General features: G+C 40.6%; 1 protein-coding gene across 1 annotated transcript in view; it reads right to left on the reverse strand.

The window, feature by feature from the left end:
* Positions 1–21,518, reverse strand: part of CNOT1 (CCR4-NOT transcription complex, subunit 1) — a 53,908-nt gene that overhangs the window by 19,785 nt on the left and 12,605 nt on the right. Inside the window, 16 exon segments of the mRNA XM_009330364.1 lie at positions 1–39; positions 452–568; positions 1,641–1,820; positions 2,680–2,820; positions 4,302–4,532; positions 5,819–5,897; positions 7,244–7,530; positions 8,375–8,499; positions 9,625–9,771; positions 10,164–10,365; positions 11,716–11,866; positions 16,469–16,620; positions 16,852–16,974; positions 18,079–18,198; positions 19,779–20,019; positions 21,039–21,166. The exon segment at positions 1–39 is cut by the window's left edge and continues 3 nt beyond it. Of these exon segments, the coding sequence (XP_009328639.1) occupies positions 1–39; positions 452–568; positions 1,641–1,820; positions 2,680–2,820; positions 4,302–4,532; positions 5,819–5,897; positions 7,244–7,530; positions 8,375–8,499; positions 9,625–9,771; positions 10,164–10,365; positions 11,716–11,866; positions 16,469–16,620; positions 16,852–16,974; positions 18,079–18,198; positions 19,779–20,019; positions 21,039–21,166 (2,463 nt within the window).

Below are 21,518 nucleotides of genomic sequence, written 5' to 3' on the forward strand. Positions count from 1 at the left end.
AACATATGCTTCCAGTAGTAGCGATTTCACATCCAAATCCTGAAAAATACCATCAACAATTGAAAAGGGGAAGAGGGTGGAGAAAACAGCAAGCACACCACAAAAATTCCACTTAGACGCCATTTCCTTATAGGACATATTGGCAAAGTTGAGTCAAGACTGTCCTTGAATTTTACAGATTACTAAGCAGCAGTTACTTTTTGAACAAAGATTTACAGATATACATTTTTACATGGGATTAATTCATTTCTTTTGGCAAGAACTTAACTACTAACTTTTGTGATAAAAAAAATATTTAGAAGTCTTAAATGAGCAACTCTGGAATCATACTTTGTACTTGGCACACAAAAGAGAGGCACCAGTAAGGTGATAAAATTTCCCAAATAGTCTATGCTACTGCATAACAGCATACCAATTCACGCCAAACAAATCTGTAAAGACAGAAGCTCACCGTGTGCAAGATGGGCTTATTTTTAGCCAGCGTAATCATTCCCAGCCAGTGACCAAGGTTCTTTAACAAGGAACGGTCTGAGAAGTTGGCTGCAGCTTTATCTGATGTCAGTAGCACCTAATGAAAAAAAGCAACTCGAGCAACAATTGGAAGATAATCACAGACTCAAAACCAAATCCAACAGCTGATCTGACTTAAGACATAAAATTTTAGAACTTTAAATTCTGAGCTTCAGTTACATTACAGATACTCAAGAGCAGCTTTCACTTCAAGGCAGCACCCCGTAAATCTGCCTGTAACGATTTCAAAATTCCTTTCTTTCAAGAGGATCAAAAAGATGATTACACTTTGCCAGACCTTACCAGTTATTGTCAAGACTGCTATGACTACCCATTTAAAGTACATTTTGTGAAGGCAATGCTTCCACTTAATGCTTCATCACAGACCTGAAGGTTACAATTTGCACTTCTTGGGAAACCGTTTAATTCTTATTTCAAGACTTAAACCATGTCACAGCATTTTGCTGTTAGTCCTGTTCCTTAGCTTCAGAGGAGCATCAGCTGAACAGAGCAAGGTCAGCTATGCTTTAAAGAGCCAGGAGATTCTTTTGCACTACAGCGTAACCCATGGTGGTCAGGAAACTCCACCAACAGGTTTAAAAATAGTGCTTGCTTGACAAGCTTGTTTCATCCGCTCATCTCTTCTGGGCTACCGCTTCTGCCTCCTCCTCCCCTTCACGTTATCTTAGCCCTCTAGTGAATTTTGGTTGTTACACCCCACTTTCTAAACCCTCCCCTTCCCCCTTATTCTTCTTTGACCAAAACGGCAGACAGCGTGGTTTTCTTTATACTTTGCCTGCACAAAAGAACTAGACCATACGCAATTTCCCCCTAGGTTACAATTTGCAAACCTCACACAAATTCAGAGTCCACCTACATAAATTAATTAAAATGCAGATTTGCCCTCTCACTATTCAATTCAAACTAAGTCTTTGGTACTTTCCTGACTGAAAACAGAAGAATCCTAGTATTCATAGAGGTAACCAGCTAGTGCATTGTAAGCGAGCAAGTAGATTTTTGAATGATATTCCATATTTGAAGATCAGCAACACAACAAACAAACAGCCTGAGAACAGCACACTTCTAAATCTTTAAATCTACCTAAGTATTAGAAAACTTGCACTGCTCACCTTGATATTTCTGTAGGTTTCATTCAGAACCATTTTATTAAACTCTGGATTCTTAAGTGTGTCAAGGAAGTTTGAATATAAGCTGTGAAAATTCGGCTCAATACTGACTCTCTTCATCACAAGATACTGTGATACCCAAGGCATGAACTCTTCTTTCACTGTTTCCTTCAATTCTTCAACCTGTCTCCATACCAGAGGAAAAAGCACACCACAGAAGATATGAGATGACGACCGCAAACTACTGGGGTCAGCTCGACCAACACAACCGTATTCAGTCAATTGCTTTTAACTCCGAGGCTGGTTTTTGTTTGTTTTTTTTTTTTAAATAGCATTGAAGTCAGCATCTCATTATCCAAAGACCTGGTCAATCAGTAAGGACTTGCTCATAAAGTGAGCAAGGCACAATAACTTACCTCTCCCCCACTTTTCAGCTTTTAATCAGGTAACTGCAAAATAAATGTTGGCATCTTACGTTAAAGCCTTCTGTCCGCAAGGCAGATAGCACAGGTGGCAGCAGTACTGCAGATTTCTACTAGTCCAGAAAAAATCCCCTGAATTTCAGTTTGAAATACAAGAGTCCATCAGCTTAACCTTGCAATATCAAATGGTACCCAGCCCATTTATGATGTGAATGTTTGTTCAAACTTGCATTAGTATTTTTCAGTCCTTCCAAATGACAAAAACATCAGAAAGGACTATCCAGTTATTCCAGGCATCTACTAGAAGCGCTTTCCTGAAAACAAAGCATTACAGACCTATAATACTTCAGTACAAAGGATTTGGCTACAGGAAAACAAGGAAACTTGTAGAAGAAAGCAAGATTAAGAACAGCTTTCTTCCACCTGCCTCTGCTTTCCCTGAAAAATTGTATCTTCAAAGAGGTTCAAGTAGTTGAAAACCACTATTTCTTCAAAGTGTGCTCCCCCCTGATTTTTTGCAAGTTGCAGTTTCTGCAGAAACATCATCACCCACCACTTGAGAATGGATTTCCAGAAATATACATAAAAAATGAATTTTACTAGGGTTCTTCCATACTTGCCTTCTGTGTCATATTTGACTGAGACAGATTATTGAAGATGAAAGCAATTTTTTCCTGGACGTTCTCTGGAGGTTCCACAATTCTCTCAGTTTGATCTGTTGCTACTAACAACGTATCAATGTTGGTAGTATTAATGGAAGGCTGGTGGGAGAACAAGAAGTTAGCAACAGACAATACCTAGAGGCAACATCAAAAGAAACTTTTGCTCTGTTCTGTCAAGCGAAAAAAGAATTGACTTTGTCAGGTGACATCTGCTGCCTCAGATTAATTTTCAGCAGCGCTCTAATGAAGCCAGTGATTTTTTTACTCTACAAACAATGATCAATACTCAGCAGAAGAATGCTACTGTACAAAAAAACTTCTAGCATTTACATTCATATATAATAGGTGCCACTGCAACGGTACCCATTAGGCTAACAGCCTGCATAGACTGTTAGCCTGGAGAAAATCTTAGTGGAATAGAGAGCAGTACTTAGTACAGTAGCAAGTCTCCAGGAGCACTTCAGTGCTGCATTGGGAAGGAGAAATCCCAGAGCTTCATTTCCGAGAAAGCCTGCCAACTCTAAGTCAACAGAATGTGACCCATGTCCCTACAGCTGCAGGTCTAAACCCAAGGACTTTAGCACCTGGTACACTGCAATTAAGGGGAAAGGAGACACAGTTTTAAATATCAATCATGACTTGAGTTTGAAATTGGGCAATGTAAATGCCTCAAAATAACTATCTACATGACATAATCAGCTGTGAAAGACATTGATAGCTACACTGGGAACTGTCCCCCAAAAGTTGTTCACCACTTTCAACTACCTTTGGCTTTTGCCTCCTTTAATTTGAGGAGCTTCTTTTAAGAGAACTATACAAAGACAGTACCAGGAAGCAAGACAAGCTTGACTTTACAGCGCATCAGTTATCATACAGTAACAGCTCTACGCATCCTCAGCATACACATGGGACCAAGCGTGCCCCAACGCTTTCTGTGGAATAGCCAATACTATCAATCTGCCAACCCCGCAATAACTCTGACTAGCAGTTCAGAGTTGTGTTTACTTAAGTGACTGAATATTTGAAAAACCTAATGCAGTTAAAACTGCTAGGACAAATGTGATTCAGTGTGCAGTAAATGTTCTCAAGCCCAAACAGAATTTTTTTACTCTGAGGGTGGTGAAGCACTGGCACAGGTTGCCCAGAGAGGTGGCAGATGCCCCATCCCTGGAAACATTCAAGGTCAGGCTGGACGGGGCTCTGAGCGACCTGATCTAGTTGAAGACGTCCCTGCCCACGGCAGGAGAGTTGGACTAGATGACCTTTAGAGGTCCCTTCCAACCCAAACTATTCTATGACTAACAGAAACGACGATTCTTTGTCTTGATAATTAAAGCCTCAAACACATTTCTACTTGACACCATAGTAATTCTATAGTTTCATGATCAAAAATGCCTTCTCTACAAAAGTGTTGTTCATATTTCAGCAGATTATATGCTTTAGATATAAAATACGGATCACAGTTTGAAAACTTGTAGTAAAGAAATTAAATTGGATTTTGTCTCCATGTACTCAATACAGATCAGCAACTTAACTCCTTTGCTTCTCCAGTAAGGTCACTGGAGTCACAGAATGCTTACCGGCACATCCTTCTTGAAGCTGACTCCAGTTGGTCGGGTGATTGTAATGGTTTTTGCAACAGTGGTGGTGGTTGAGGTGGTTACTATAGTGCTGACTTGGCCAGCAAGAGGAGCTTTTGCTGGAACTTGGGCCTGGGCCTGAGCCTGGGCAAGTGCAATACTTCCAGGGGTGGTGATTGAACCCTGCATCTTCACAGGAGGATCTCTAGATTGCTGTCCATATTCTATGTACTAAAACAGGGTAAACAAGCATATACAAAAGTTCACACACCACAACAGAGCTATGGGCTGCGTTTTAGCATGAGCAGTACAAAGGTTGCCAACAATCTGTAAAATACTTGACACTAATGCCATTAAAGGAATCCGCAAGCTACAGTTGAATACCCTTATAAACCACATCTTGTCACTATTTACTTACTTTCTTACTGGAGAGGAGCCTCAAGCTCTACCTCCGACCTGAACAGGTTGATGCCAAGCATCAAGAGACTCGACATTCTTAAAATTTTACAGAGCGCTACCCAGAAACCCCCATCCCTGCAGGCCTGGGACAGCAGAGCAAAAGAGGGGCAAGAGCTTAAGAGAAGCACGTGAGGATCAAGAAACTGGCTACAAAGCATGTAAGAAGTCTTCCCCAGGGACTCCTACAGCTACATAGAAATGGGAAAGTCTGAAGTTCACAATTAAAGAGCAAAACCACAGTTCTGAAGTGTCCCACTTCAACATTTTTACATCCTCTAAAGTAGCCCCACAGTAGAAAATTAGTTTCTTCCCCACTGTAATACATTTACCCAGAAATTGGTAGCATCAGACACCACACTCATTTAAGGGATACGGTCTGAAACCTGTTAGTGAAACAGACTGCTATTGGACTTGGCAGCTTTGGGAAGATGGCCTCTCTGCCTTAATGTTAGAGCCTAACATTTTTCCTTATTTAGATTATGCTCTCAAGCTCTACCACTGGGATTAGCTTTTCTGTATTTCTACCAATGAAAGCACCTTCGAGGCAGACACCATATGATCAACACTGCTTTTACTCCTTGGACTACAGGGTATTTCCATTACTCTGATCAGACCTTCAGGAATGAAATTCTTCTCACCTTTATCTGGATTAATTTAGCAAGTCTGACTATGAAACTATAAACCCAGCTGAATGCCCTCTTTTAGAGGAAAACTCCAAATCCTTAAGGGACTGGAATATGAATCCACTGAAGCACTTTAAAACCTTTGTGCACGACCACGTGCACTGGTTGATCAAGCAGTTATATTCAGGCAGCTATTTCAACATAAGCAACCCGAACAGATTTATGGAAACAGAAGAGGTACCAGATAACCACCTTCACCTGCCCACCCCATCCCACAGCAAAACCTTTAAGAAAAGGCATTTGATTTCTTTGGAATCTTTGTACACTGTCCAAAACCGTGACAGGTGAGACTATTTTTCCAAAGGAAAACAGGAATTCGCTCAAAAGAATTTAAAGTCATAGAACGCTATAGTGTGCGAATACGAACACACTCACCTCCTGTAAATGATGCGGGAACTGTATAAAGTGACTAATAGAAGCCAAGTGCTGACAATACTGGGGATAGTCCTTCAATCTGTCAGACAGAATAGGCATTAGTCAGAAGCATAAGCCCAGATCAAAAACAGTATTACAGAGAAATACAAATATAACACTGGTATGTCATTCCCCTACTGCATCACAGAATTACTTCTGGACTGCTTTACAGCAGCTGTGCTATAAACAAAGCATATTCTACAAAGTACTTTTTGTTGCAAAACCCATCTGAAATGAATTCAACAGCAAAACGCAAGGTTTATTCACAGCAACTCATCTTATCCTACATCTCGATACTTCTGACCGAACACACAATTACATTTATATTCAGTGTTTGCAATAAGATTACTGGCTAAGTAACTTGTAGTCTGGCTCAGTGCATTTTAAACAGCACAGACTGCCCCTAACACCCAAGACAGAAGCTTCACCTATGCACACCAATTATTATAATTCTACTTAAGAACGCTAGACACTGTTACTACTCATTGAGAGTAAAATCTTTAGGTCCTGCTTGAAATAGTTCTTAAGAGAAGGAGTAAGATGGTGGCTAAGTCTCAAGTTTGTCAGCCTTAAGCGTCTTTATTCACTCTGTTCAGCTAACTCCACAACACAATATCCAACTATGAATGCTGCAAGCAACAGCTTTTATTACAGATGAAATACTGCAGGGCAGATGAACTGTAAAAGGAGAATAAGGACAGAAGATAATTTGCTCCTTGCTTATGAGTCCACACTTCAAGTCCCAACACTTCTAGTCATTAAATAATTCCAGGAAGCTTTCTAATACTTTTCAAGTTCTAGTACCTTCTTCCAAAGCAGAGATTTTTCCCATGGGTGTACAATCCTGCCTACTATTGCAGCCTGCCTTGAGAGTTTCCTCCATCTGCAATCCATTAAAAGCTTTGAGAAAGCTTTTTTTGAGATACTTTTTGCCATACTTGAGATTTCTGTGTAAAACCAAAGTCCTAGAGCTTAGTTCCTAGCCAGTCTTTCAGTAATGAATAGTGCAAATAGCACTCCATTAGAATGCACCTGTAAAGAGTAATTACATCCACCCCATTTCAAACAAGCTGACAACTTCATCTAAGTCAACACTTCACTGAATTATTTTTATATAACAAAGTCCGCTAAGTAGCTTCAGCATCTCAGTTTGTGCCACATTTATACAGGTACCGCATTGAACATTTTGATTTTAAAAAAGCCACCCTTTAACTAGCACATTAGCACATTTTGTTTCAGCTCAGCATATCTCTAAAGTAATCCTGAAGTTGAGAAGTGTAAATTTCTAACACATACAAGCAATCTTGTACAGCATAAGTAAAGCAGGTTCAAGGTTAACAAGACGCTACATGAACTGTTACAAGTATTACAAAAAACCACACTCACCTATTTTTAAATCTATCTAGTGCAGCAATACCAAAATAGTACATTTTGGATGCAAAAGGCTTTCGTAAGGCTTCAAGAACGTAGCGCAGGGCCAGGCCCAATGCCATATAAGTGACCAGTCCTTTCTCTATTATCCCACCAAAGAGGCAGGCTGTTATGTGCAGCTCTTTATCTGGGTACTGGGGAAAGAAACGGTATTCCTCAAACAAGTTCCTCAGCATACAGTTAAATACTTCTCGTTCCCGTTTAATGTTGGAGTCCTTAAACCTCTGCAGCATTTCCAAGACCTGCAAAGAAATTGGAAATTGTTACCAACAGATTGGCTTTATTTCAGCCCTTCTGCATCTTTGGGTTTCAAGAGCACTTGCACCTACTAAGGTAAATTGCACTACCACAAGCTGGACCGCAAAATAACTGCTTCAAGAAAACCTCATTTTAGCCAGCAGACACTACATCACTACAACGAGCTGCTTCTTCAGACTTCAGTTTTCTTCCCTTTAAGTAACTGTCTTCACATAAAAAACTTTTTTGTGACTGCCTACTCCATTGCTTCAAAATTAGAAAAATGAAAATTAATGTTCAGTGTCTTCTGTAATTTATAACCACACAATTAAAGTAAATTTGAAGTACTTCAAAGAGCAGGTACATCAGACTGATAATGGCTCTCAGAGACTAACCAAAATAATTATCGAAGCTCAGAAGGTAGAACATAGGACACCTTCATATATTTAGAAGTTGTAGTCATTTTTAGATACTTTAAAAACAAATACATTCAAGATAATTTATACAGACTGTTTAAAGGCACTCTTTAGCACTTATTTTGAACACACAAGCTTCCACTCCACATTGAACTCTTCCCACTTAGCATCATTTTAGGAGTGTTAATTAGACATCTAAAGTCTTCTGTCCACAGAAGTCAAAGCTGAATGTAGTGATCAGCTGCAAGTTTACTCTGAAAGCATGCTGCCTTAGAAAGATATAATTTCAACCAAGCAAGAAAGCAATGCTGCAAGCATCTACCACTAGCTCTTTATTATCTTCCACTACAACTAATACACGAAGGAATAATTACTACCAACTTTATAGCGAGTCTCCAGACAGGTGATGCAACTGCTACAGAAGGGAACTCACCTCATCTACAGACATGGTGGGATGTGGTGGATGGTTGTAAATACGCTGGAAGTAGCTGTTTGCCTCATCATCTATTTCTTTGCTAAAGTGCTGATTAGCCTCTGGCCACACCTGAGATAAGTCAGCTGTTAAAAAAGGAAAGAGGTATCATGCTCAGAACAACGTCAGGCAGTCAGGATTTCATCTAATCCTTTTCAACTCTTCCGCCAACCCATACAAAATCTGCTAGTTCTCCTGAAAAGCAGGATATTTAAGCTTTCTAGTAGACAGGAATTGTTATTTGAAAATCTGTTTTCAATATGTTATATTTATGCAAAAGAACTGAATCCTAAGATAGAATTAACCTCATAACATCGTATTCCTAGAACACACTGCATCCCAAGCTAACCTCAACTGACGCCTAAACCAAATGAATGCAGAACAGGCTAGAATAAAGCATGCTACACAACACTAACATGCAGACAAACTTTCACACAAACTTTCAGGCCAGCCAGTGAGCTTCAACCAAGTTTATACTGAATGCTCAAGCCCAAAAATATAAACCAATGGTCACTACAGCCACCTCTACCGTACATCTGTAGATATCAGTAACTTTGCTTTTATGGAGGAGCTATCAAAGGAGACCGAGATGTAATAACAGCAATGCTGAAGGTTTAGCATATGGCTATGCTTCCTAAAGGCAACGTCTGATTGCTTAAACATTTCATTGTGAGCATACTTCAGAGGCGTGAGTTAAGGATAATGGCTCAGTGTCAGGGACCAAATTATTCCTTCCAAAAACCACACTCCCACTGACTTATGTTAGCCTTATTTCTTTCCAATGTTGCAGTCTAATTCACTGCTTCACCTGTCAAGTTCTCTGCTGCAACAGGACCTTACCCAGGTAGCTTTAAGCTTGTTACAAACAAAACAAAAACACCCTCTTACCAAGATGCACACAATTCTCTAAAGAGCAGGACAACACTTTTGTTCAAAACACAGCACAACAGAAAAAGGACAAAACACACTGTTCATGCAAATCCATAACATGTTATATTTTTACACTAACAGCTTTTTTTAACCCCTCCCTGGGCCACTTGGCAAGCTTTTAGTATAGAAGTTTAGAAGCACCTTTTTCAGACTAGTGGCATAATACAAGAGCCATATTTCTAACATTTACCACCTACAGATCCAAGCCTCCCCTGAAGGAAATGCAGGTTAACTGCAGACCACAGTCACACTTCACAGCCACAGACAACACTACCACTTACAAGGTTTCATCTTACTCTGCTGGAATGTAGGCTGGTTCAGTCCAGATGTGCTCAGCTTCCTTTGCACGAATGGGTCATTGTTCACCGCAGGAAGGCCCAGGGCTCCGGTTCCTATGCCAGTCAGGCTACCCGTAGTAAGACCACCTACTGAAAAGCAAACAGCTGGTCACCTCAGTTGCACCCTTCACAGTATGCACTTATCGCTCCCAGCACTTGCCATTTCCAAGAACTCAGAGCTATACAGCCTCATAACTATCCAACATCACGAAGTTTTATCTCAAGCAATTCCTCACCTCTGTCCCAACCTAAAACAACGCTGCTAAAAATCGGTCAAAACACTCACACTCTTGACTCTCACACTTTTTACCTATTGCAGCTGCAACATTCTGAAGTGCTGTTTCAGCAGCGACCTAGGAGCGAGGACTGTATAATCCCCTCCCACAACACACAGCTGTTTGTCCACTATTTCCAACCATGGCAATAGTGCGTTAGCTCTGATAACGTCAAAAATACAAACCGCTCCACCCAGACAGCAGTACCTGGAAGCTGTGAAGAGAGTCCTCCGATGCCACTGAAACCTGTTGTCTGGTTTTGGGTGGAAAGAGGGGGGAACGCTTTTGCTGGTGACTGGGGAGTACTGAATGCAGAGCCCAAGTTTGGAGGGAAGCCTTGCATGCTCTGGGTATGAGGAGCAGCCGAGCCACCTAAACTAAGAGATGCCATTCCTGCAAGCGAGTCAATCTGAATGAAGAAAGGAAGATTATACAGAGACATCCATAAACCGCAATCAAGCTGACTTTTGGCAGGTTTTGTATAAAGGCAGCTACATATAAAAAAACATTCCTAAACGTTTTTCTGCATGGTTACTTTAAATTCTGAAGTCATCCAGATCACCCCAAAAGATCAGTTTGTCTACAAAATGCGATTTCACTTTTTCTTCTATAATCCCATAAAATCCTATTCTATCAGAGGTTTTACAGAAAGGTCGATTGTTCCACAGTCTCTAGTTAAGTGCAACACAACAGTAAACACTAATAAGAAGCAGTGCGCAGATTTTTCTACTAGAGCAGTTTACGCTCTGCCATTTGTGACCTCAGACCTCGCCAAGACTTACAAAGGCTATTTCATATCAAGCTTACAGAGTATTTTTGACTGTCTGAAGGATCCCATTAAGCCCACTTTTCACAGCTAAATACCTGAATGCAGTCTTCAACAAAAAGCATTAAGACCTGGGTGATGAGTAGGAGGGAAGGCACAGTACTGGCTGACAAAGCAATAAATTAAGAGCTCCTGACTAGGGACAGCAGAAAACTTATCTACCCAAAAGACAGAATGGCTACAGACTAACATCTGTTGCTCTATTTGTTCACATCATTTATCTGCAGCAGGGTGCCAAGATATGTGGTACATTTGATGAGCAACTTCAGTACAGTAACAATTTACAAGGAAACTGCTCTCTGTATTCAGTTTACGTAACCTACTGATGCTTCAGACATTCTTAAATGCTGAATTGCCACTATTTCATGTGAAAAAGTTTTTACCATTTTAAAATCTGCCATTGAATGTAATTGCTAGAAGCAAAACCTGTCTGTAATGTGTTGCTCCCAGAGGAGGAAGGGATGATGAGTGGCAGGGAGTAACTTAAATGTACCTTGTTTTTAAAAGAGCAGTTCAGTTGAGAGCTGAAGAGCCCCAGTTATAACAAGTCCTTACGCTCTAGCACTGTTGCTTGGCCCGTGAAGCTACAAACAAGACACATCAGGTTCAAAGGCAGTGCTTAATTCTCAAAAGTCTTAGTAAATTTTAGCACTTTAAAAGAAACCCTCAGTTATTTTAAATAAACCAAATCTCTATCCCTCTTCAGTGCTCCCATTCTGCTATACCTCAGTTACTTCTTAAAGCCATTTGTGAAGTGAAAGACAGTTCTGGACTACAACCCTCAGGCATTATTCTGTAGTTATAAGTTATCCAGACATGCAAACATAAAAACTAAGGGAGCCAGATGATGTTTTAAAAAGGGCTCAAATAGTGCAGCAGAACTAATGCTAAATCAACACCACCTTCTAAAAATGCAGCACGTTGTTTGTCTACCTGTACAGGAGAGATGGCATCCAAGCTGCTAGCACTGGGCGGGCGTCCTTTTGGCATGACTCCAGGTGGTGGCTGTCTAGCCTTGTTCATGACATTACTGCAGTTAGCTACCATGGTGAGGATCGTCTCTGACAGCTCCTGAGAAACACTCCTAGAACAGGGAAGTAGGATAGTGAGCCATATAGCATTCATGAAACCTAACTTACTTGGTTTTCCTACAGAAATTGGGGCCACATTTCACAAATAGAAGTTGCAAAACAACCCCAGCAGAAGCTACATTTTCATTTGCAAAACTTGCATTAGAGCATGTCCCAGGAGAAACAGCTATATTTAAATAGAAAATTTTAAACTGTAGTTCTAAAAATTCATCTCCAACAGAATATTCCTTTGTTTTCAATAATTCAAATACCGCTTTACAGTTACCCCAGCAAGTAATGACTTACAGAAAGCTGGGATATGTACCTACATGGCTCCAGTCCTCAGAAGAGCAGACTATCTACACCAGTCTTTGTCTGCTGTTGTCCACATTATAGGCTATATACAGCTCAGCCTCATGAATTAAAACACACAGTAACCAATGCTATAATCCCTTCTCCAAATCCACTCCTCAAGGCTCCCTCCTGTCACCAGACTTCACCGTTCATGATTATTCCCATCCTGAATCTCGTTACACACAAGGTCTCTCCAAAAGAGGAGATACAACATGAGTAAAGCTTGGGCTACACACTCAAAGACAAAAAAGGATGAGAGGTAAATACCACCACCTGCCTCACTAAAATTCATCTGTCTGTAAACTGAAAGACATGTTTCATGCACTAACATTAAACCAAAACAGAGACGGGAAACCTAACTATTCAAGGAAATTATAATCAAAAGCCAACAGAGAACTCAAACTTAGGCATGAAGTCATTGCACAATTGAGAGCAGTCAATACCTCTTTCCAAAGTATTCCACGTCTGACTGCCAGGTTCCCAAACTGGAAGGAAAGCCAGCCCTGCTGCTGACATACCTAACCACAAACATACTAATGCAACACTAACATTTTCCTTTTGGAAAATGCAGCCAATTATTTACGGCTTTCCTGATCTTTAGTTCTACCTTTTTGGTGAGGACAGCTATAGCAGCAGATTCCTTCCTGTAATGGTGCTATTATACCAATGCAGCTTTGTTAACCTTGTCTGGAGATTCCTCATTTTAACTCAATTTTCACAAGCTTTTACTGCACAGCTGTTGGGATGAGGGGGAAAAAGAAAGAGGAACCATCCTGATGATTAAGGCAGGAAAACAAAGTGCAGATCAGCCTTCAGCTTTGGCAAGTATCCCATTACAGTCTACACAGAGTTAAGGGCTTCCAGTTGTTCTCCAAAGCCAGTGTTCCACTACGTAGTGTGGGTAAAAGCTTGCCCAAGACAGACAGGGGAATCTGAGGAGATACCATGGGTGAGCACATTTCCATACAGGGCAACAAACATTTTATCAACTGTTTCACAAGCTGATTCCTTTACATGCTTTAACATCCTCTCACTAGGGCCTAGCGTCAAAGACTTTAAAAGCAAGGGGCTGGGGGTGTGTGTGTGTGTATCAAAAAGCGATCAGAAACCTACCTTCAAAAAAACCCCCAAAGGGATTTCTGTTTTGAGGCAGTGCAACCAGACCTGAAGACAGAGCTCTGAGCATGGCACACGGTAGGCTCAGTATCTACAATATGTATTTGCCTACAACCCCAACGCCACGGTCTCAGAAATCTCAACATTTGAATGTATGTATGACCAATTAACAGGCAGCACAGTTTTTTCTGATGCAGGAGGCATTCCAAGATCACACAGCACTGCAGCTAACCGGGGAACGGGACTGGGGACTGAAGAGCTGAGTTCATACACAGTTACCGCCCTCAATCTTTTGCCCTCCCCTTATTTTGTAGCAGTTAAATTGGCAGTCTTTATGCTTAAATACTATAGCACGCATTAGTAAAACAAATTCCCATCTGCTGTAGATAGATAATATGGCAGCCCACAATGAAGGCAGGCTTACAATCCTAGAGTTTGATACTTATGGTGACCAGTTAGGCCACTCATGCTTTGGAGCGAACAACTAATGTTATGTCCTGCCATCTAGACAGATTGAAGGTTAACTTTTTTATCATGTCAGAAGACACACTGCTGTATCAAGATGCAAACATCACAGTATTTTTGGATAGTAAAAAACTCCAGGTTTTCACAAAACCCCCTGCATTTGAAGCAAGTGATATGAAGAAGTAAGTAGGTGGGCATGATTTGATAACTAGATCTTAAAGAAAATGTTCATATTTTCAAGTTCTACGTAAAAATATATTCGGGCATCTAACCCAATCAGCGCCATTCCCAGAAGAGAACTAGGGGAAAACTACAGGAAGGAGAACTTTGAAACACAAGTAAGGAGGAGAACCAGGGACAGGGACGACAGCCAGCCAGCTCTAGAGGAACAAAACTGTCAGCTTAAGGGAAGCTCCAGCTTGCTGGAATAACAAGTTCACATCTCTTGCATTTTTTTTTTTTTAACCCATTTTTACAAAGCAAGGAAAGGCTTTTTCATTCCCCTAGGCACAGGTAGCCAGAAGCCTCCTCCCTTCTTGAGGCAGGGACTGAGAAGGAATGACCATTCCCCACGCTGACAAACTTGGACTGTGCTGGACGTGACTGCACGGAAGAGGTACTGCTGCCCCTCTCAACTCACTGCAGCTCCTCGAGGGGAGGATTTCTCATAAGCAGTCTGTTACCAAATCATATGCTCGGTCAGCCTGTGGTGCCTGCAACCACCCTGACTTCATTTTAAAAACACTCAGTAATAAAAGGAACACTTATTTCTTTTTGAAGCCTCACTGCTACGTGACACCACAACTGCAGTGCTCACCAGTGATAAACAAGTTGCACCAAAAATAAAGAGTCTGAGAACATGCAGGGTCCTCGTGGCTAAGAAAAGTGTTTCCCTGGACACAAAACAGGACAAGAAATAACTACAGCCTAATTAAAGAGCAGGCTCCTAAATCAACAGATTAAGGAGATGGCAGACTTCAGCTGGTGAAGTGGAACTACCCTCCCAGACGTATTTAATATTTACTGCGATTTTAATCCTCTAGTCTTTAGAACGCCTGCTTCCATTCGTGACTGAAACCTAAGCTAATCAAAGCAATTGCTTCATGAAAGAAATCCAAGCATTTTCTTTTTAAAGCTCAAAGAGAATAACTAATGGAAAATGACTGCAAGTAGGTCACATTCTTGCATAAAAGGGAATACAAGTAGCTATAAAAAGAAACCAAGAGCTGAGAGAATTGTGCCAGTAGAGAACTAGTGGCTTTGGAATTAATTGAATAAATAAAACTTGGTAACACATTAAGATTCAGAACACAGTGACATTAGATGCAAGTCAAGTCTACAGTTAACTATTAAACCTCTAAAACCTGGACATGGTAGCATGCAAAATAATGAATGTAAGTTAATTTGTGAACTATAGTCTCAGAAGATGCACTTTGACTTGAAAAATAACAGCCATCTTCTCAGTCCAAGAGGTATGCTAGACCATTGTATTTCAGAAACAGTATTTCAACAGCATTTTGAAGTTTAATTGCACAGGTCCCAGTAGAAATCAGGAGAATCCTTTCTCCTAAAAATCTCATGGGTACCTCAAATTCCCTTCTGGTTCAAATACCCATCGTGCAATTCTATGTCGATACTCATTTCCTAGCGTCTACATGAGAGCCATGAATCATCCCAGATACCTTTAAAGATGCTTCTTTTATCTTTCAAGACAACACTGGCTAAGCCAAGGGACACAATATAAGCCTTAGATCAGGTAACACACACTCGGACATGCCAGCCTCTTTTGGTGTTAAAATTTAACACCAAAACTAGCACCATCTCCAGCTTTCAGTCTTTCTGGCTCCTATGTCACACTATGCTACGCCTAGTTATCTTTGAAATATTGCTGCAGTTAAATACCATCTTGATCTGACAGCATTAAGAAGTGACCACACTACTATTTTACAACATTCAGTCATTTTTACTAAATGTGAACACAGTATTTAAAAATTGATTTCTCCAATTTCAGTTTCCATTAGCCTTTCTGTAGTCTACCCCTCCCTCTAGCAGATAAAACAGCTCTCTAGGACCCACACTTTTCTCTTCTGCACTTTAGCTAAACAATCTGATCTGCAAAAGATCTTAAGATATTTTCCATACTTTGAGACTGTCTCAAATGAAGACAACAGAAGTTACACGTGTCTAATTTCAGTCTCAATTACATTACAATCACCGCTTACCACTTTTCTCCTACACATAAGGATTGCATTAGCCCTTTCTGCTATAGGATAGTAACCACACGCAGAGGCATTTGCTTAACGCAATCACAAAATCCTTTATACAGTCACTGTTTTCCAAGGTGCTGTCCCATCCTGTAGTTATGGCCTATAATCCTTTGTCCAAATTACAGCCCTGTATCTAGTCACTAACCCAGGATCTGACTAACCAGCCATCCCCCAGTTACCAAGATCACCTCACCTGTTTGATCAGAGAGACAAGAACACACTCTCAAGCTTGTGACCTAGCCTACAACAGAAGTTTCAGAGCAAAGTTAAACATACTACTGAATCTATCCCTGCAAGCTTATATGCTCTCATCAACCCCACTCTCCATGTGAAATTCCAAACCAGCAGTGACCATGTGCCAGCAAACAAATTGCAAACAGATAACACATTCGGCGTAAGCAATATAATCCTTACCCAGCACAAGCTTGCAGACATGCCAACATAGTCGCCAAGGTTTCTGGAGGAAGCTGAGCACTTTTGGGCTGATCTTTTTCTGGAGCAAGGCCACCCAGGATAGATGGACATCTTCGCTTTAAGAAAGTCATACAGGCCTGGATGAAGGGCTCCTGAGGAAAAAAATGTTACCTTAATCTCCCAAACTGCATCCAAGCCACTATTTCAAACTTGGCAATTGCACCATGGAGAGAATTGCACTAAGCTATTATAGTTCAGTGAAAATGTTGAACTATCAGGCTATGGACGCTTTCCACAACTTTAAAGCTACTTTTAAAATTGTTAAAGTGACTTAAGGTAGTGACTGATAGAATGCAGAAATAAAAAGAAAAATCCTGCTTTACCCCATGCTCCCGAATTTTATCTGTGAGCCATTTGTCAAGTTTGAGGTATTCCCGTCGAGAGGCAAGTGCAGCAAGGTCAATAACAAAGGCAAATGGAGTACCATTTAGCAGCATTGACAAGGCCTAAAGAAAAAAAAATCAGAAGACTACTAGTGAAGACACAAGGATACCCTTTCTCCTTTCTTTTCTTTCCAATCCCCATATCCTTTTTAGTAAAGAAGTCTTGCTATCACTTGCTGCTATGCTTTCTTTGTCAACAAAAAGACTGGTACCATCAGCTTCACTTACTTATAGCTCGCTCGTGAGACAAATAAGCAAGAGCTCTCATTTGAAATCATGACCCTACCTTCTTTGAAGCGACCTTGTGCTGACAGTTTTAAATTCCTCTATATGAAAATCCACCAGCAAGTGGCTGAGAGCTACCAAGTTGATATTGCAACAGAATTAATCAGGAGGGCCTAGCATCTCCCTGCAAACAGACCTCAACTCCTTCAGAGCCACTTTGAATATATCTGCTCGAAGTGTTCATCTTTGAACACGGTAACTGCTACAACAAAACTGACTTCAAGCAGCAGTCGGTGCTCTTGCACTTTTGAGACACCCAATTATTTTGCATCTAACTTTTAGGAAGCAATAACGGCCTCAAAGAAGTCAGTCACAACTTCCAGTCTCTTTTGTGAATGTGTAAACAACTGAAAAGTAGTAGTATTCTTAAGAAATCCCCGTTCCATTAAGCTTAGCAGTGCCACCTTCACACAAATATCTGAAGGATATTTTCTACATTCCCATTTCAATGGTATTCAAGGTTAAAAGTCAAAGCTCTTCCTGGATTTACAGTACATTCGCACAGCAAGCAGTGCAGTTCTAGGATACTGCTTCCCAAGTTACTTGTCAGCTGAGCCATGATAACCAACTCTACTGCAAACACCAAGTAAAATGTCTTGGGTTCACAAGTGGACAGGCTAGAAAGCATCTGTAGTGGGATACCACAACTCAGCTGAAGAGCACTTAAAGTCACATGAACATAGGCTGGTTTTGGGGGTTTTTTGTTTGGTTGTTTTTTTTTTAAATGAGGTACAGCAGCAACAACTGAATTCAGACAGGCTTAAACAAAGTAATCCTTACTAAATTAGTCACATTTAAGTCAAGCTTAGCCTTTGTAAAAAGATGACCAAGTCTGCATAAGACACCAGACAGAAAATAACGGCAGTGTTTTGCAAAACTCACCTTCAAGTCTTGCGCCACATCAAGAATACGTGACAATTTTGCCTGGTCATACTGCTCCCCTCTCATGTACCATTCTGCCATTGCATGCATGATAAGCTGACGAATCGAAGGAGACTGACCCTAAGGAGAATTAAATTAGGATTGTACTTCATGCCTCTAGGAAAAGGATCAACTATGTGAACATTAAGTAGGATATTCTCCCTCTAAAGCTTAACATGCAAACCTATTTACTCTTTAGCTTCAGAACTTAGCTTCTGAGTTGGGCTCTTTTTGTGGCATAATAATCTATCCAGGAGCTACAACTAAAGGATGTAGAATGACTACAAGTGGTAAGTATGTACATCCCCATCTCTTTTCTACCACTGTACAGGTCTAATTCCTCTCAACTGTAGAGAAATTGCTTTTGGAATATGCCAATCATGTACAAAATGTTATGCCTGACATGGTGTCCTGAAGTGAGAATTGCAATGTCACACCTTAACATGGAAAACACAGTATCTAGCTCTTTGCTCACACAGGGGCAGTTTTAAACTACAACACAACTAAGATTTTGATGGCAGCAAAGGTTTTGGGTAAAGGCTCCCTCATCTGGGGAAGTGAAACATCCTCAAGTTGTGGAATGGCACCATGTCACATGGCAGCCATCATTTTGTACTTGATTCTGAAGCCTACCCTGTGGAAAAATTGCATATTCTGCCATTTCAAGACCTTATGCAAAAAGCACATCACTTCTGTTCTATCCTGCCGTTCTCCAATTTAAAGGAAAAATACAAAATGTTCGTAGCACTTCAGCTAGCAAATAGCCATAATTCTGCAGTGAATGTGGACCAAGACCTCAGAGGTCAAGCTTTATTAGTCGTTAACTGTACTTTACTTGAACAGGGCAAGAAGTTTCCTAATGCAGATTCCCTCCCACCCCAGAGGCTTCCTCTGTCTCAAGTTTCTTCTCATGACTCCTATTTGCTTAACTACCAGCGGACACAATGAAGGCCATACCAAAAGCAAACCCATAAAAGCCTACTTGTTTGCCCATTAAAAGCATGGGATTTGCATACGTAGTTACCCTGTCTCTACATGGAAGCTTTCCTTGAAACAGGTCAGCAGCCAGTCCTAAGTTTTCAGAAAACACCCTAGACTCTTAAAACTTACAGTATAAGTAGTTTCTTTATACCTAAAATAGCCTCCATCTTTTAGCAAGTACAACGGAGGTTATTTTGGTTTAAACCTCCTCACCTCTTACTGCTTCAAGTTTCTACACTTGAAATGCGTGAGGTTGAGAGTTTGGGGGGGGGGGGGGGGGGGGGGGCTGTTGGGTGTTGCTGTTGTGAGGTTTTTGGTGTTCTTATGTTTTAGTTTTTTTTAAAATCAAACTTTAGTCAACTTTGGTTAAAACTGAAAGGTTAAAAAAGTCTAACTTAACTTTGGTGTCTCTACTTTTCCAGGAATATTTTCTCAGTGAACATTATTTCTTTGTTCTGAATATATTTCCCCAAAGAAAATCAAATCACAACAGTTTGCTTCAAGACGGGGAGGAGACAACTTGTATTATTTTGCATAAACCACTGATAATTTACCTCTTGGATTTTAAATTACCCAGCTCATAAACCAATACAAGCATTGTTGTTCTAACTGTTCAACCCATTTAAGAAGCTTTCAGCTACATGAACAAACTACAGGCACAATCCAGTGAAAATACTTACCTGTCCATGCCATGCATAGTGCAAAATGATGGCAGAGTTGGGATGGTTGCCAAGGAAAATTGGCATGAGCGTGGAGATGAGTTCATGGCGCAAGGTATGCCAGGACGTGTTGATCTGCAATAAGGCCAATACCAACATATCTGGGCAATGCTTGATAGGAAAACTGAAGAGCTGCTTAACCTGTTCATACTGTCCCACTTCTGCCAATCGTAACAGAGATTCAATCAAATCCAGGCTCTTCCTAACAAAAGAAAAAACACAAATAGACAACCCCCCAAAAAAGTTACAAAGTAGTTAGCTCACAGCATCCTGGATTCAAGCATTTTGTAGCAACAACTGTAAGACAATATAAAGCAATGCCCACTGCAAACGACCTGATATTGCAGCTCTTATCACATACAATTAAGCCTACAAGACCATTCTCAACCATGAAAAATAACTCCCTTTTTCTTTTAAACAAACCAATTTAAGAGTTTAAGAGCTGATTCTGTTAGGGAAGAGGGAAAACTGAAAGCTGATGTTGAAAAAATTCAGCTTGAGGTGGGTCACTTGGGTAATTTAGCTTGAAACATACTTCCAGAAATGGAATACGCTTTTTTAAACACCTCCGAGTCCCCACCTGTGAAACTTAGTGAAGATATTCTACTCGTTTTGTCCGCTTTACAGACAAAGTAATCATTGCCACCTTCCCCAATTTGCCTGTATTCCCCATCCTCCAATTCCCTATTTTGGGCCACACAATGGAAATAGAAGCAAGTATCTTCACTGAAATCAGCTACACAGCTATATCAAAAGAAGGGGTGCAAAGGTCAGCTCAGAAAGACACACTAGTCAGCTTTATGCAGTAACTCAGCAACAGCTATTTAAAGTTACTATTTAAATCCCAGGACTTCTTTCAGACAAGTAGAGCAAGTTTCTCTAATGTCATCCTGGGAAAGACAGATCTATATTCATACCTTGTCTATCCCCTCCTCTCAGCTCACAGTACCTGCCAAAATACATCAGCAGAAATTCTCCAGACAACCAGAAGACTCCACTAAAAGCAAGAGCTGGCAGTACATTCTCAGGCATTATGGAAGTACATAGAAGTTCTGACAATATGAGAACTTTCACTGATCAAACATGGAACAAATACTAACGGCTGATCTGTTGGGATGTACACACAGCTACAAATCAATCTGGTTGCGTGAAGATAAAGCCACATTTGACCAGAGGAGGAATCTAACTCTAGGTATGAAAAGCAATTGAGAGCAGGTTTACCATGTAGCAATTTCTCGATTGTCATCCTCTGGTGGTGCTTTCAGGATGTCTGTGGCAACAGTATGACAAGGGTAGTCAGCAAAACAGAAGATGTCAGGGTTTATGAGGGAATGTTGAATGAAGGAGAGCTGGAATAATAGACATCAAAAATGGTTTAGATATTTAGGCTTTCAGGTTCCTTCCACTTTATCAACTGCCACATTTCTGAGAACGATGCAAATCAACAAAGCAGTAGAGATGAGCCAAGATTTACTATCAATGCGTTTTACACAAGACTGAACCTCACATATCTCCTCCCAGGATTTCTGAAAGTGACAGATACAGGTGGGCAGGGGGTACTTGTTTGCACAAAGCTGTAGCCTTTTTGTGAAACCAGGTAAAAACCTCAGAGCACAGCCATGCAGCAACAGTTCCACACTCAGCTGCATTACACATCAGAACTCTGCTAAAACCAAAGGTGTTGTCACACATGTACAGCAA

This window comes from Pygoscelis adeliae, unplaced genomic scaffold (genome assembly GCF_000699105.1).
Source record: "Pygoscelis adeliae isolate BGI_AS28 unplaced genomic scaffold, ASM69910v1 Scaffold458, whole genome shotgun sequence".
Taxonomy (NCBI): domain Eukaryota; kingdom Metazoa; phylum Chordata; class Aves; order Sphenisciformes; family Spheniscidae; genus Pygoscelis; species Pygoscelis adeliae.